The sequence below is a fragment of the Dromiciops gliroides genome, chromosome 5 (assembly GCF_019393635.1).
Source record: "Dromiciops gliroides isolate mDroGli1 chromosome 5, mDroGli1.pri, whole genome shotgun sequence".
NCBI classification, from domain to species: domain Eukaryota; kingdom Metazoa; phylum Chordata; class Mammalia; order Microbiotheria; family Microbiotheriidae; genus Dromiciops; species Dromiciops gliroides.
This window is the reverse complement of record NC_057865.1, coordinates 87,067,032-87,079,270: the sequence shown is the minus strand read 5'-3', so window position 1 is coordinate 87,079,270 and position 12,239 is coordinate 87,067,032. Positions and strand designations below refer to the sequence as shown.

At 37.3% G+C, this 12,239-nt stretch overlaps 1 protein-coding gene across 6 annotated transcripts in view; it reads left to right on the top strand.

Annotated features, from left to right (window-relative positions):
- The window catches only part of RBM33 (RNA binding motif protein 33), a 185,599-nt gene that overhangs the window by 100,941 nt on the left and 72,419 nt on the right, over positions 1 to 12,239 (top strand). For all 6 annotated transcript variants that reach the window (XM_043965518.1, XM_043965515.1, XM_043965516.1 and 3 more), the window contains 4 exons: positions 4,738 to 4,870; positions 5,645 to 5,988; positions 6,863 to 7,225; positions 9,286 to 9,582. In XM_043965518.1, the coding sequence (XP_043821453.1) occupies positions 4,738 to 4,870; positions 5,645 to 5,988; positions 6,863 to 7,225; positions 9,286 to 9,582 (1,137 nt within the window). The remainder of the gene's footprint in view (positions 1 to 4,737; positions 4,871 to 5,644; positions 5,989 to 6,862; positions 7,226 to 9,285; positions 9,583 to 12,239) is intronic.

Here is a 12,239-nt window from a genome sequence, read left to right as displayed (position 1 = left end):
CACCTAGCTGCCCCCTTAAACACTCTTTAACTAGATCCAATTAATGGTAACTTACCAGTAATATCATGTAACGTCTACCCTAAATAAACAAATAGATGAGCATGTATCCATCTAGACTTTTCAGATCAACAAATTCAAAATTTTAGAAACTAGCAAACAGTTCATTCAAAAGACATTGAAGTTACTGAGCTTTCTTTTAGTTTTCTCCCATTTGTTTTAGTCAGGTGTGGGCATTTGATAATATGACCATTGAATTGCATAATTTGGAAGAAATATAAGGCAGCTCACCTCAAACGTGTGTGTGTGTGTGTGTGTGTGTGTGTGTGTGTGTGTGTGTGAGTGTGAGAGAGAGAGAGAGAGAGAGAGAAAGAAACGAACATGAACATTATTTCCTGCCTTAGCCATTGCAGATTTTTCAAAGGTAATTTGTTGCCTACAAAAGTCTAACTTTAGAGAAAATTAGTACATTGTGCAAAATAGTTTGAAGTCTTGCTTTCCAAGAAGCAGACATTAAGTGCAAGGCCCGATGTACTAGGTGCCTCCAACACAAAGACAAAAAAGAAGCAATTTTTGCTCTTAAGGCAATGAGGATGGCTTTTTTTTTTTAAGGCTTTTCACTATGAAAGAGAGAAATAGGACAATGAGAGAATAGTAGAGGGAGATAGGAGATGAGAGACCAAGCTGTATTCACAAAGTAAGGAGTCAGTAGATAGGAAGAGGATTAATATTGTAGGGGGGAAATGGTCCAAAGGGGAAATGTAGAGAAGTAGCATGACATGGGGGAAAGAGCCCGGACTTTTTAGAGTCAGACAACTTCAGTTGGTTATCCCACTTTTTTTTTTTTTTTTTTTTTTAGTGAGGCAATTGGGGTTAAGTGACTTGCCCAGGGTCACACAGCTAGTAAGTGTTAAGTGTCTGAGGCCGGATTTGAACTCAGGTCCTCCTGAATCCAGGGCTGGTGCTCTATCCACTGTGCCACCTAGCTGCCCCAGTTATCCCACTTTTAATACTTATTATCTATGTAATTTGTCACTATATAAACTTAAATAATTAAATTATTGTGAGCTTTTTTCCTATACATAGACTCACAAATGAGTTACAAAATTTATTTGTTATATAAGTAGAAAAAATTTCCCATTGTTTATTGTGTGTGTGTGTGTGTGTATATATATATATATATAAGCATGTATATCTATACATTTATATAAATGCACTTGATGAATTATAAGGGCTACAAGTTTCAATTAAAGAATAAAGACTTCAAGTAGTGGCAGAAGATAGATAGGTACAAGTTGGACTTGCATTGAAATTCCCAATAGATATTTAGCACATGATGGGGAATGAAGTAATCTTGTTTTTTCTAGTACATATATATATATGTGTGTGTGTGTGTGTGTGTATCTTTTTAAAAAATTTTTATTTTTTTGTGGGGCAGTGTGATTGTGACTTGCCTAGGGTCACACAGCTAGTAAGTGTCAAATATCTGAGGCTAGATTTGAACTCAGGTCCTTCTGAATCCAGGGCTGGTGCTTTATCCACTGTGCCACCTAGCTCGACCCTCCCCCCCCCTATATTCTAATCAAAGCATAGTACAGGTATTTTTGCAGTCTCCAATTTGTATTGTGATTTGTGTTAAATGATAAGATGTTTATTAGAGCATGAAAAAGTTTATAGATAAGTATATCTTCTCATTTGTAAAGTTTATTTCATTCTTGGTTACTAAAGTTCATCTCTACTGGTTTATTTGCTATCATGAAATGACTTGGTGGGTTATCTATTTTTAAACTTTATGGTATTTTAAATTGATGTACTGGTTGAATTTAGTTTATTCACTTTCTCTGCTGCTAATTACATACCTTTGAGGAAAGTCGCACAGTGATACAAACTGGATCCACTAAAAGTTCTCTACTCCATTTTTATTCTTCTTTAATCTTTTTACAACATTTGCTGCATTGGCTCTTCCAAACATTTTCACTTCAAGTTTCCTGTACTATCCTTCTTCATCTTCCTAGAGAAAATTTCACCTCCTAATTTGAGAAAATTAGAACACTCTATCATAAGCATCTTTTTCATACAACCTAATACTTCCAAACCTTGGTTTATCTTCCCCCATTTTCTCTTCATTTGCCCCTAGTCTCTGTTGAGAAGGTCCTTCTCACTGCTGATGCCAACACCCTTCCTCTATTTGTACTCTTGGTCCCATCCCCATCCATTTTATAGGATCATAGAGCTATAGTCAGAAGAAACTCCAGATATCATGCAGTCCAGTTCTTTTGTTTTAAGGAATTGGAAACTGAGGCCCAAAGTCACAAAGAGATTAAGCATTAAAAGTGGGACACCAACTCAGGTTGTCTGACTCTAAAGAGTTAGGGCTCTTTCCCCCATGTTATGCTGCCTCTCTAAATTTCCCCTTTGGACCATTCACAATATTAACCCTCTTCCTATCTACTGACTCCTTCCCTGTTACTTTGTGAACACAGCTTGGTCTCTCTTCTTCTTAAGAAACTTTCACTTGTCTCTACTATTCTTTCAAAGTTTTTGTCCTAATTCTCTCTTCCCTTTCATAGTCATGAGCCTAAGGGGGAAAAATGCAAGATCTACACTCTGTGTCTCTATTTCCTCTCCTCTTATTCACTGCTCAAGGCTTCCTACTCTGGCTTCTGACCTCACCACTCTTACTAAAAATGTCTTCTTTGTGATTACCAGTGATCTTCTAACTGCCGAATACAGTGACCTTTTCTTCATAATAATTTACTTTGTTCTTGCATTATTTGAAACTTTTGACTATTCCTTCTGGATACTGTCTTTTTTTTTTTTTTTTGGTGAGGCAGTTGGGGTCACACAGCTAGTAAGTGTCAAGTGTCTGAGGTCATATTTGAACTCAGGTCCTCCTGAATCCAGAGCTGGTATTTTATCTACTGTGCCACCTAGCTGCCCCCAGATACTGTATTTTTACTGAGTTTTGTTTTGCCAGTACTCTCTCCTAGGTCTTCTACCTGTGTAGTGGGTGAAAGATGAAATAACTGTCTCCTTCATTGTGTCATCTACTCTGTACTCTTTAAATTGTGAGACCCTTAAGGCTTAGTCCTGACTCCTTCTTGGTGATTTTTGGGTCCAGTTATCTTTATGCAGATGACTCCCAGATGTATATGTCTGACCCATATCTCTTTGAGCTCTAGCTCTGCATCACTTAACTGCTGTTGAACATCTCCAGCTGAATATCCAGTAGTCCAAACAAACTAAACTTAAACTCTTCATTTCTTCCTCCAAACTTTCCTCTTTTTGTTGAGAGCACTACTATCTTTACAGTTACCTAATTTCTAGGTTCATAATTGCAATCATTCCCAATTTTTCTCTCTCTCCCAAATCTCCCCCTTCCCCAATTCTCTTCTCTCAAGTTACAGAACCATCATTTTGTTTCAGGCCATCATTAACTCTTATTGTACTATCCCCCTAATTTGTCCGTTCCCAGACACTGACTTTTTCAGTCCATCTTAATGCATAAGACTTACCGTATCACTTGCCTGTTCAGTAATCTTCAGTGATTTACTGTTTCTTCTGGAATAAAATGAAAACTCCTCAGCTCATTCTTTATAGCCCTTCTTTTATTAAGCTAACCTGTCTATTACCCCTTTTCACATTCTCAGCCTTCCAGCCAAACTAGCCTACATACTTTCCCTCAAATATGCCATTATATCTTTTTCCTCCATTTCTTAGCATGGGTGAGATGGTCCTAATGCCTGAAATGTACTCTAATCTTACCCCTCCCTACCTCTTCCTTTTCCCAGCTTTATCCAAAATTTACTTCACTTGTTATTCCACTTAGTATTCACTCTCTTCTGAAATGATCATATTTTTTACTTATTTGTTTACACAGTGTGTCCCTCAGTATCTGCTTTGAAGCAGTTGGGACTGTAAAATCTCTAAAATCTTCCAGTTCTAATTGCTTAATACAAGTCACAATCTGTAAATAACATCCTTAATAGCTTAATTATGTAAACAGTGGGAGGGGTCACCTAACCACCCTGAGACTCAGTTTTCTCATCCTTAAAATGAGATGATAATAATAATACTTATCTCACAAGGTTGTTGAGGACCAGTTGAGATACTGTACCTGTCTAAAATGCTTTGTAAACTATAAAGTGGGCTATGCATATGTTCTTACTATTGTTGTCAATCAAACCATTTTATATTCACTATTAAGTATATTAAATAATGTATATTAATATTAGCTATTTATAGGTTTTAAAAATTGTATATATTTTCAAAAATATCCATATGGTTTTATTAAATATTTTCAATTTTGTTATTCTGCAAATTGATTTTCTTTCCCCCTTTGAACTAAAGCTGCTTCATTTCTATAGCTTAGGGTTGACTAAATAGATGGCCAAGAATAACATGGTTTAAGAAGATAAATGTCAGGAGCATTTTCTAAAGTAGACATCCAGCCTTTTGGATTAATGGGAAAGAAGGTCAATAATTGCATAGATTTCAACAAGCTTGGGCAAAATAGCATTCCTGTGGTGCAACTATGATATTAAAACATTGAATTGACTTCTAGATATACTATTTAATGTGGCATCATTACCCATTTTGATTGCCTGCTTATACAGAATATGAAAAATAACTAATAAATCAATATTTTCAGAGAAAAAACTATATTCTGTCTGAATATCTCAGAAATGCTGGTGGGTTTTCATAACTTAGGTTTTGTTTTTGTTGATATTTGTTTACTAGGTTCCTCCAGAATTCCCACAGCATACTCCTGGGCCCGTTCCTACCAATTTCAGCCAGCCCCCACGGCTTCCTCTCCAGGACCAATGGAGAGCCCCACCACCTCCTCAGGACAGAGACCATTTCTTCTTAGGAGGTATTATGCAGTTTCAAGTAACATTGCTAATACAATAAGTCTAATAGTTATATTCATAGTATGAAATTTGATACCTATAGCTATATTTTGTTTTAATTCAGTTCAACCAAACATCTTGGATTTTTTTTTTATCACTGGATATTCAGGCATATTCCAATAGCATCAGTTAAGGGAAGTTTTATTTGGGACCTGAAATTTATAGTAAGTTGAACAAGAAAGGGATGAGTTGTTAGAAAATATCCAATAATTGTTCGTTTTGTTTATATTTTTAAAATAAATTTTCATTTCAATTCAAGGAGTATACGCATTCAATGTATGATGAAGAAAGAAGGAAGTATATAAGGCAACTTAGAACTTTTTTTTTCTTTTTTTGCGGGGCAATAAGGGTTAAGTGACTTGCCCAGGGTCACACAGCTAGTAAGTGTCAAGTTTCTGAGGCCGGATTTGAACTCAGGTCCTCCTGAATCTAGGGCTAGTGTTTTATCCACTGCACCACCCAGCTGCCCCCAACATAGAACCTTTGAAGAAAAAGTAACAGAAAAGTAATGAGTAATATGTTAAGCTTTATAATTGAATTTAATTAGTTTATACTGATTATTTTAAAAGAAGAAAATACTCAGTGACATGATTTGGTAGGAAAGGGGAACTTTATGTCTAAGTTGAACCTTCAGCCCTATAGAGTCAATAGTTAACATCGTTTTGTTTCATCTTAAGATGGTATTAAGAAGTTCATATTCTTTGTCAAGAAGATAATATGCTTGTAATGTCATTTAGTTTCAGGAGAACCAAGGTTCCCGAGTCATCCTTTGTTTGAGCAACGAAGTCCCCCTCCACCACCACCACCTCCCACGATTCTTAACAGCAGTCATCCTGTTCCTACCCAGAATCCCTTGCCTTTTACTCAGCCTGGACCAGCATTTAATCAGCAGGGACAGCAACCAGTATTTCCCAGAGAAAGGCCTGTAAGACCAAACATTCAGCCTCCAGGTCCAGTGGGGATTCTTCACTTCAACCAACCGGGCTCTGCAAATACACGGCCTTTCATTCCTCCCAGACAACCATTCTTACCTGGCCCAGGGCAGCCATTTCTTCCTACACACACACAGCCTAATATGCAGGTATGAAAGATGAATAAAACTGACTTCATTTAAAGCAAGTATAGGCATTTAGAGCCATATATGGTTTGTTGTGGACATTGAGAAAATGATGATTAGCTTAAAAGTAAGAAAACCGAGTCTTATTAGTACATTATTTGCTGTGCTTATGAACTGCGTCCCTATAATTTAACTTGAGAAGATGAGTATTTGAAAATCAGAATCAATGACCTCCTTTGGAAATGAACAAATTAATGTTAAGATTTTATTTTACTGCTAATTAAATTAGAAATTTTTGTATTCCTTTCACCATTGTAATGATTTCTTAGTTAATTATGGGAAGGTTGTGAAGTTATTATTTTAAAATACATTCCTAAAGGATATACTGGAAATATTTGTATTCTGGACAAGAAATGTTGATAATGCTGTTCCCTTACTATTATTTGAAAGTCTTGAGTGCCCTCTGCTGATAAAAATATATCATGAATTTGATATAATGCCCTATATTTATAGGACCTTTCTTACAGAAGGATCTTTTTTTTTTCCTTCAAGTTCCCTATGAAAATATCAGGGAGATAAGATATGTTTGATTTCTAGGAGTTCAACTTCTCAGCACATTTTATAGATTCAACAAGCATATATACTGAAGAAGGAAGTTTATCTTACTTGGAAAAGAAGTAACTTTTTTATAGTAATACTAAAGTACGGATAAATTATTATTAAGTTTTAAGGTAATAGTCTAGCATAAGTGAAAGCATATTACAGTCATCATAGCCGATCTGAAAATGATGTTTGCCCCAATAGAGTGGTTTTCCCTGAGAAATTGGTATTAGAGTATAATAAATGCAGATACGGATCTTGAACTGTTTTCCTTCTTTTTTTTCATTGAATCGTGAAGGGACCCTTGCATCCTCCATTACCACCACCACACCAAGCCCAGCCTCAGCCTCAACAGCAGCAGCAGCCCCAGCATCAAGCACAGCAGCCCCAGCACCAAGCACAGCATCATCAGCACCAGCCCCCGCACCAGCCCCCGCTTCAGCCCCCACATCAGCCTCCCCATCAGCCTCCACCCCCTCACCAGCCCCCGCACCAGCCTCAGCAGCCCCCGCCTCCCCATCAGCATCACCATCACCTTCCCGTCCCGCCGCCGCCTCTGATGCCCTTGACTCAGCCGCCATTTAGGCCTCCCATGCAGGCCACTCAGCCCCAGCCCAACAGCAATCGGATGCAGGGCCCTCAGCGACAGGGCCCGAGACACGTAAGTACAGACCCGCACTGGGATTCTCTTAAGTCGTGGTGTGAGGCTGTCCTTGCTGTACAAACCTGTGTTGCCCTTCTCGTCCCTAGGTCACCGTTTAGGAGTCTGACGGTTCCCGGTGTGTGTGTGTGTGTGTGTGTGTGTGTGTGTGTGTGTGTGTGTGTGTGTGTGTGTGTGTGTGTGTGCAAATGCAACACGTGCACATACACATGTACCTTTTAATGCTTTTATGATATCTTGTTCCAGCGTCAGATCTTTTTAAAGAATGGCTGAACACAGAGGGATAGGGCCAACAAAAAGGCTATTAAGAAAGCCGTTACATACTTTTCAGATGGTCTCTCCACTTTTGTTTCAGGCTTACAGCTTTGAGGGCTTTCACTGCATTGCTCTTGTAAGTGTAGATCACTTTGGGCTTTGCATACAAAACAAGACAAACATTTCTTCATAAATAAAAGGGCAATATGAACCAGTAGTGTGGAAAAGGAGAGAAGGCTGTTTGATTTCCCGTGTCAGGAACGAGAAGCAGTATGCTTAATGGAAAGGGTACTTGGCTTCCACAGAGACGGGTTCTAGTCTTAGATCTGGCAGAGAGTTACTGTTGCCTTGTTAAAAAGTATTGAACTACCTTGCACTGTAGTTTTATCATCTACAGCTACTCCTTAAAAGTTGCCCCTTTTATCCCTTCAGTGAATGGTATTATGCTCCAGAGCTGTTTTTAAACAGTGGTAGGAGGTTTTATGAGTTCTGTGTACAAAACATGCAACCTGAATGATCTCAGAGCTCAACAGCACTTAAGCACCCACTACATGATAGGTCCTGAAAATACTAGTGCAGAGAATGAAATTATCCCTACTTACAAACAGCCTCATCTTACTATTCCAGTTCCCCTGGGTTAAAAATTGCTATTTCAAAGAGCTTCCCATCTCCTTCAGGAGTCTTCTGGAAACTCCTTTTATTCGTGTGACCTAGTGTCATTATTAGCATCAGAGATCTAGAGAGTAAATTGACTTCATTTTGCAGAAGGGGAAACTAAGGCCCAGGGAGGTTGTGATTTTTGCAGGGGTCTCTCACAGGGAGCAAGTACAGAGACGGGATTCATATCTAGATCCTCTTACTCCAGACTTAGGGCTCTTTGCACTGCACAATGACTCCTCCTAAGCTATAATCCCTATGCTAAGGTATGACTTCCTCCTTCTGTCTATCCTCAGATAGCCTGTACTCACCTTGGTTATTCTCGTGTGTGTGTGTGTGTGTGTGTGTGTGTGTGTGTGTGTGTGTCTCCATTCTGAGGTATATCCTTTAGAGCAGTGGTGTCTGTCTCAATGGGGGCCCACTAAACTGTTCATATGCATCCCTGCAGACTGTATTAGTGACTTAGAAAACCACATGTTAATATAATCTATGCTTATATTATAAAATTTTTCTCAATTATATTTTAATCTGGTTCAGGCCATACCCAGGAGTATTGTAGGCTCACGCTATGGACTGCGTATTTGGCACCCATCTTTGGATTGTTTTTTCTCTTCTAAGAAAAAACTTCCTTGGAAAATTACCATGTGTACTGGATGCTTTTTTTTTTTTTTTTTTGGCCAGTGTCAGTGGACATTTTATCAAAATCCTTATGCATCAATAAGGTTCATCTCTCATGATAGTCAACTTATTTTTCATACTAAATGAACTTTAAATCACATGTTTAAAACTGACAAATTAGCTTTTTCAATTTAAGTAGAAGTACGAGCCCGAGCCCATCATTAAAAGTGTCTTAGACTGGCTGGTCTGACACTTTGGTTACCATTGCCTCTCTTGCTACAGCTGTCAGCTGGTACTGCGTAAGTTTTTAAAGCATAGCTGGAAATCCCTAGCATAGAATTACAAAATATTTATGTGCTTCATTAGGTCAGAGATTTCAGAATTTTGGGTAAATTATAGTGTAAACAGTAGGGTTGGAGGTTAGGAGAATCTACTCTGATTATAGTATTGTTTTCTTGTTTGTATACATTTTTTGTTTTTTTTCACAAGTATCTATTTCTGATTAGAAATTATCTTTTTTCTTATGACAGAGTGCAGCTTCACAGAACGTTGTCAAGCGGCCAATTCAGCAAATGCAGCCAACTGCGCCAAGAAATAGCAATTTGCGGGAATTACCAATAGCACCATCCCATGTTATAGAAATGAGTAACAACCGTTGCTCCTCTACACCTGCAGCACAAGTGAAACCAATTACAAGCACCTCACGCACCTCACCCACCTCGAGATCTGTTGTAGGTGTCAGGACCCCACAGGGAAAGACTGAAATGAAAGTTAAACCAGTCAGCCCTGTGGCTCAAGCTAAAGCAGAAGTAAAAAAAGAACCAGAGGTAAGACTGGTTTTTATACATTCCTGCCTCTCAAACCAAAACCCTTCTGTTCATCTATATGTATTCATCTAGATCCTGGCACTTTTTCCTGGACTGTGGAGTTAGTCCCTTCCTTTCCTGTTATTTGTCTCTTGGCTATCTACCAACTAAGCTAAGCCAAACTACTACTAGTCACTAGCACTAATTTCTGTCTTAACTACTTCCCTGCATTCTGTGTTTTCAGTTTTCAAATTAACTTACCTAGGAGTGGTTCTATCAGAGCCAAGTGAATAGCTCAGTAGCTTTGATTGTGCCACTCATTCGGAGACTACTGCCCATTCCTGTCACACCTGGCTAAGAGCTAAACCTCTGGGCTCTCCATTCTCCAGACAGATCTCCTTTCAGTATGTACCCCATGCTTGGAAACCCATCGTGTGCTCAGTCGGGCACTTCCCTACTTTATTCACATCCCCATGAAATTCTTTCAAGTTAGAGGATCACAGATAGGAGAACTGGAAGGAGCCTTAGAGACCACCTAGTCCAGCCTCCCCTCATGAACATTTCTTTCCTGACTCTTGTAATTGGAAAGGAATTGGTGACATATTCTCCACCTTCACCATCTCCAAGCTTATAATTCTTTTGAATCACTTTTTACCATATCAGGTAACACACCTTTCATCTCTAGGTAAATATTCTATTTGATTCCTTTTTTTGTACAGTTGGTCTTTATGTCTTATTTTTGTGTATTGTCACACCTAGCATAGTTTTAGCCACCAATTAGTTATTTGGTTTTTAAAAAAAGTTATTGGTGATATTTATGTAGCTAAGTAATGTGTAAGTACTAGGTACAAAAGGAATAAATGTGATATAAGATGAATGACCTCAAGGTTACAAATTTGCAGTGTGAAATATTCTGTGAATTTAATCTTTTTTTTTTTTTTTTGGTGAGGCAATTGGGGTTAAATGACTTGTCCAGGGTCACACAGCTAGTAAGTGTTAAATGTTTGAGGCTGGATTTGAACTCAGGTCCTCCTGAATCCAGGCCAGTGCTCTATCCACTGTGCCATCTAGCTGCCCCTGTGAATTTAATCTTTAGGTGAGGAAGGTAATTGATGTATCTTTAACTTTTCATTTAATAACATTTATATATACATTAGCAAAGTTAACTGCCAGGGCAATCTGAATGAGACCAATAGATCCTAAAAGTCATTTGAAATTTGTCTTGCTGACACAATTTTCTGTCTCTATCAAAAGACATCTTTGGTGACATCAATTCAAGGCTAGCACTTAAGTACTGCCTTTTAGAGAATGGTGTGTGAACAGTGATCACTATCTTTGGAATTCAAGACTCTAGGAAACTACTAAAATTCTTTTATTTCGCCTTAGCCTAGACCTTTGGCAATTTGTAATGCTTTTTGAGGTTTGTTGATCTTATATCCAGTTAATAATATTTGTATATTTAGAAAGTGATTTGGCACATGTGAATGAGAATCATCTTTTTTTATTAAAAAATTCTTTAAGGACTTAGAGCAATTTTATAGTACTTAGCACAGTTCCAAAAATTTTTCAGAGTTAAATTGTTCTAGATATATTTTATTTGTGCTTAATTTTAGTCTCTTTTCCTTCAGCTGTCAAGTTTAATATTCATAATATCTTCATGGGAGAAAGTAGGCATTATTTTGCTTGTAAAGCTAAACAAGTATGTAATAATCAGGATTAACAAAATAAATTGGCTATTATTTGCTTTGTAGAAATAATTCTTAAATTTGATAAAAGGTTTCATCATAGGATTACTTTAAATACCACGCTGCCTTAGTATATTTAGAATACAGTTTGGTTTAGAAAATTTAATTACATATATAATCATAAATTTCCCTATAAGATTAAAAAAGTAGACAGGTTTGGGAAACTTCTACTTTGAGAGGTATAACTGCAAAAAAGAAATGTATTAAGATAAATAAAAGTTATTATCACTTCTGTAATAGCTCATGATGAGAGAGGACCTGAGTGGCCTTTAGACTTTTTTCCCCCCCAACTCTTCTTATGTGGTTTATCTTGATAATAAATATTGACATATAATTCTACCAGTTTCATAACAATATTTAGTCTTTTTTCTAGGGAAGTTCTTATGAATGTGTTGAACCATAAGTGTTAGGCAGAATTTCAGGACCAAACAGAATTTGCCTAGTATATTATGAGAAGTTACTTAACTATGAACACAGATTTTAGTTTTGGCAATATATATCTTAATAGCTTAATAAAATATCTTAATATTATCTGCACTAATGGAGGAGAGTAATAGCTCCTAGACAGCATTATTTGTAGTGTTTAAAAAATTAATATTCCTGTTTTTTTATTCAGGTTAATATTGCCATTGGCTTAACTTCCCAAAACTTGCAGAAATGATTGATAATTATGGGGAGCAGAATGAAACTAATATATTGTTGTGACTGATTGACAAATAGATAATTGAGAGCAGATTGACAATTCTCATTGCAGTGTAACCAGAACTATCTCAAACCTTCAAGGAATGAGTTCTGGGTAGCTGAAGAATTAATCCCTTGAGCACAAGCATGTCTGATGGAAGTCTTTTTAAAATGTTATCCTAGACTTCTGTGCTTTCCTATGACTCTCCATTTCTTAAACTATTTCTTGATGACTCAGTATCATTAATATAA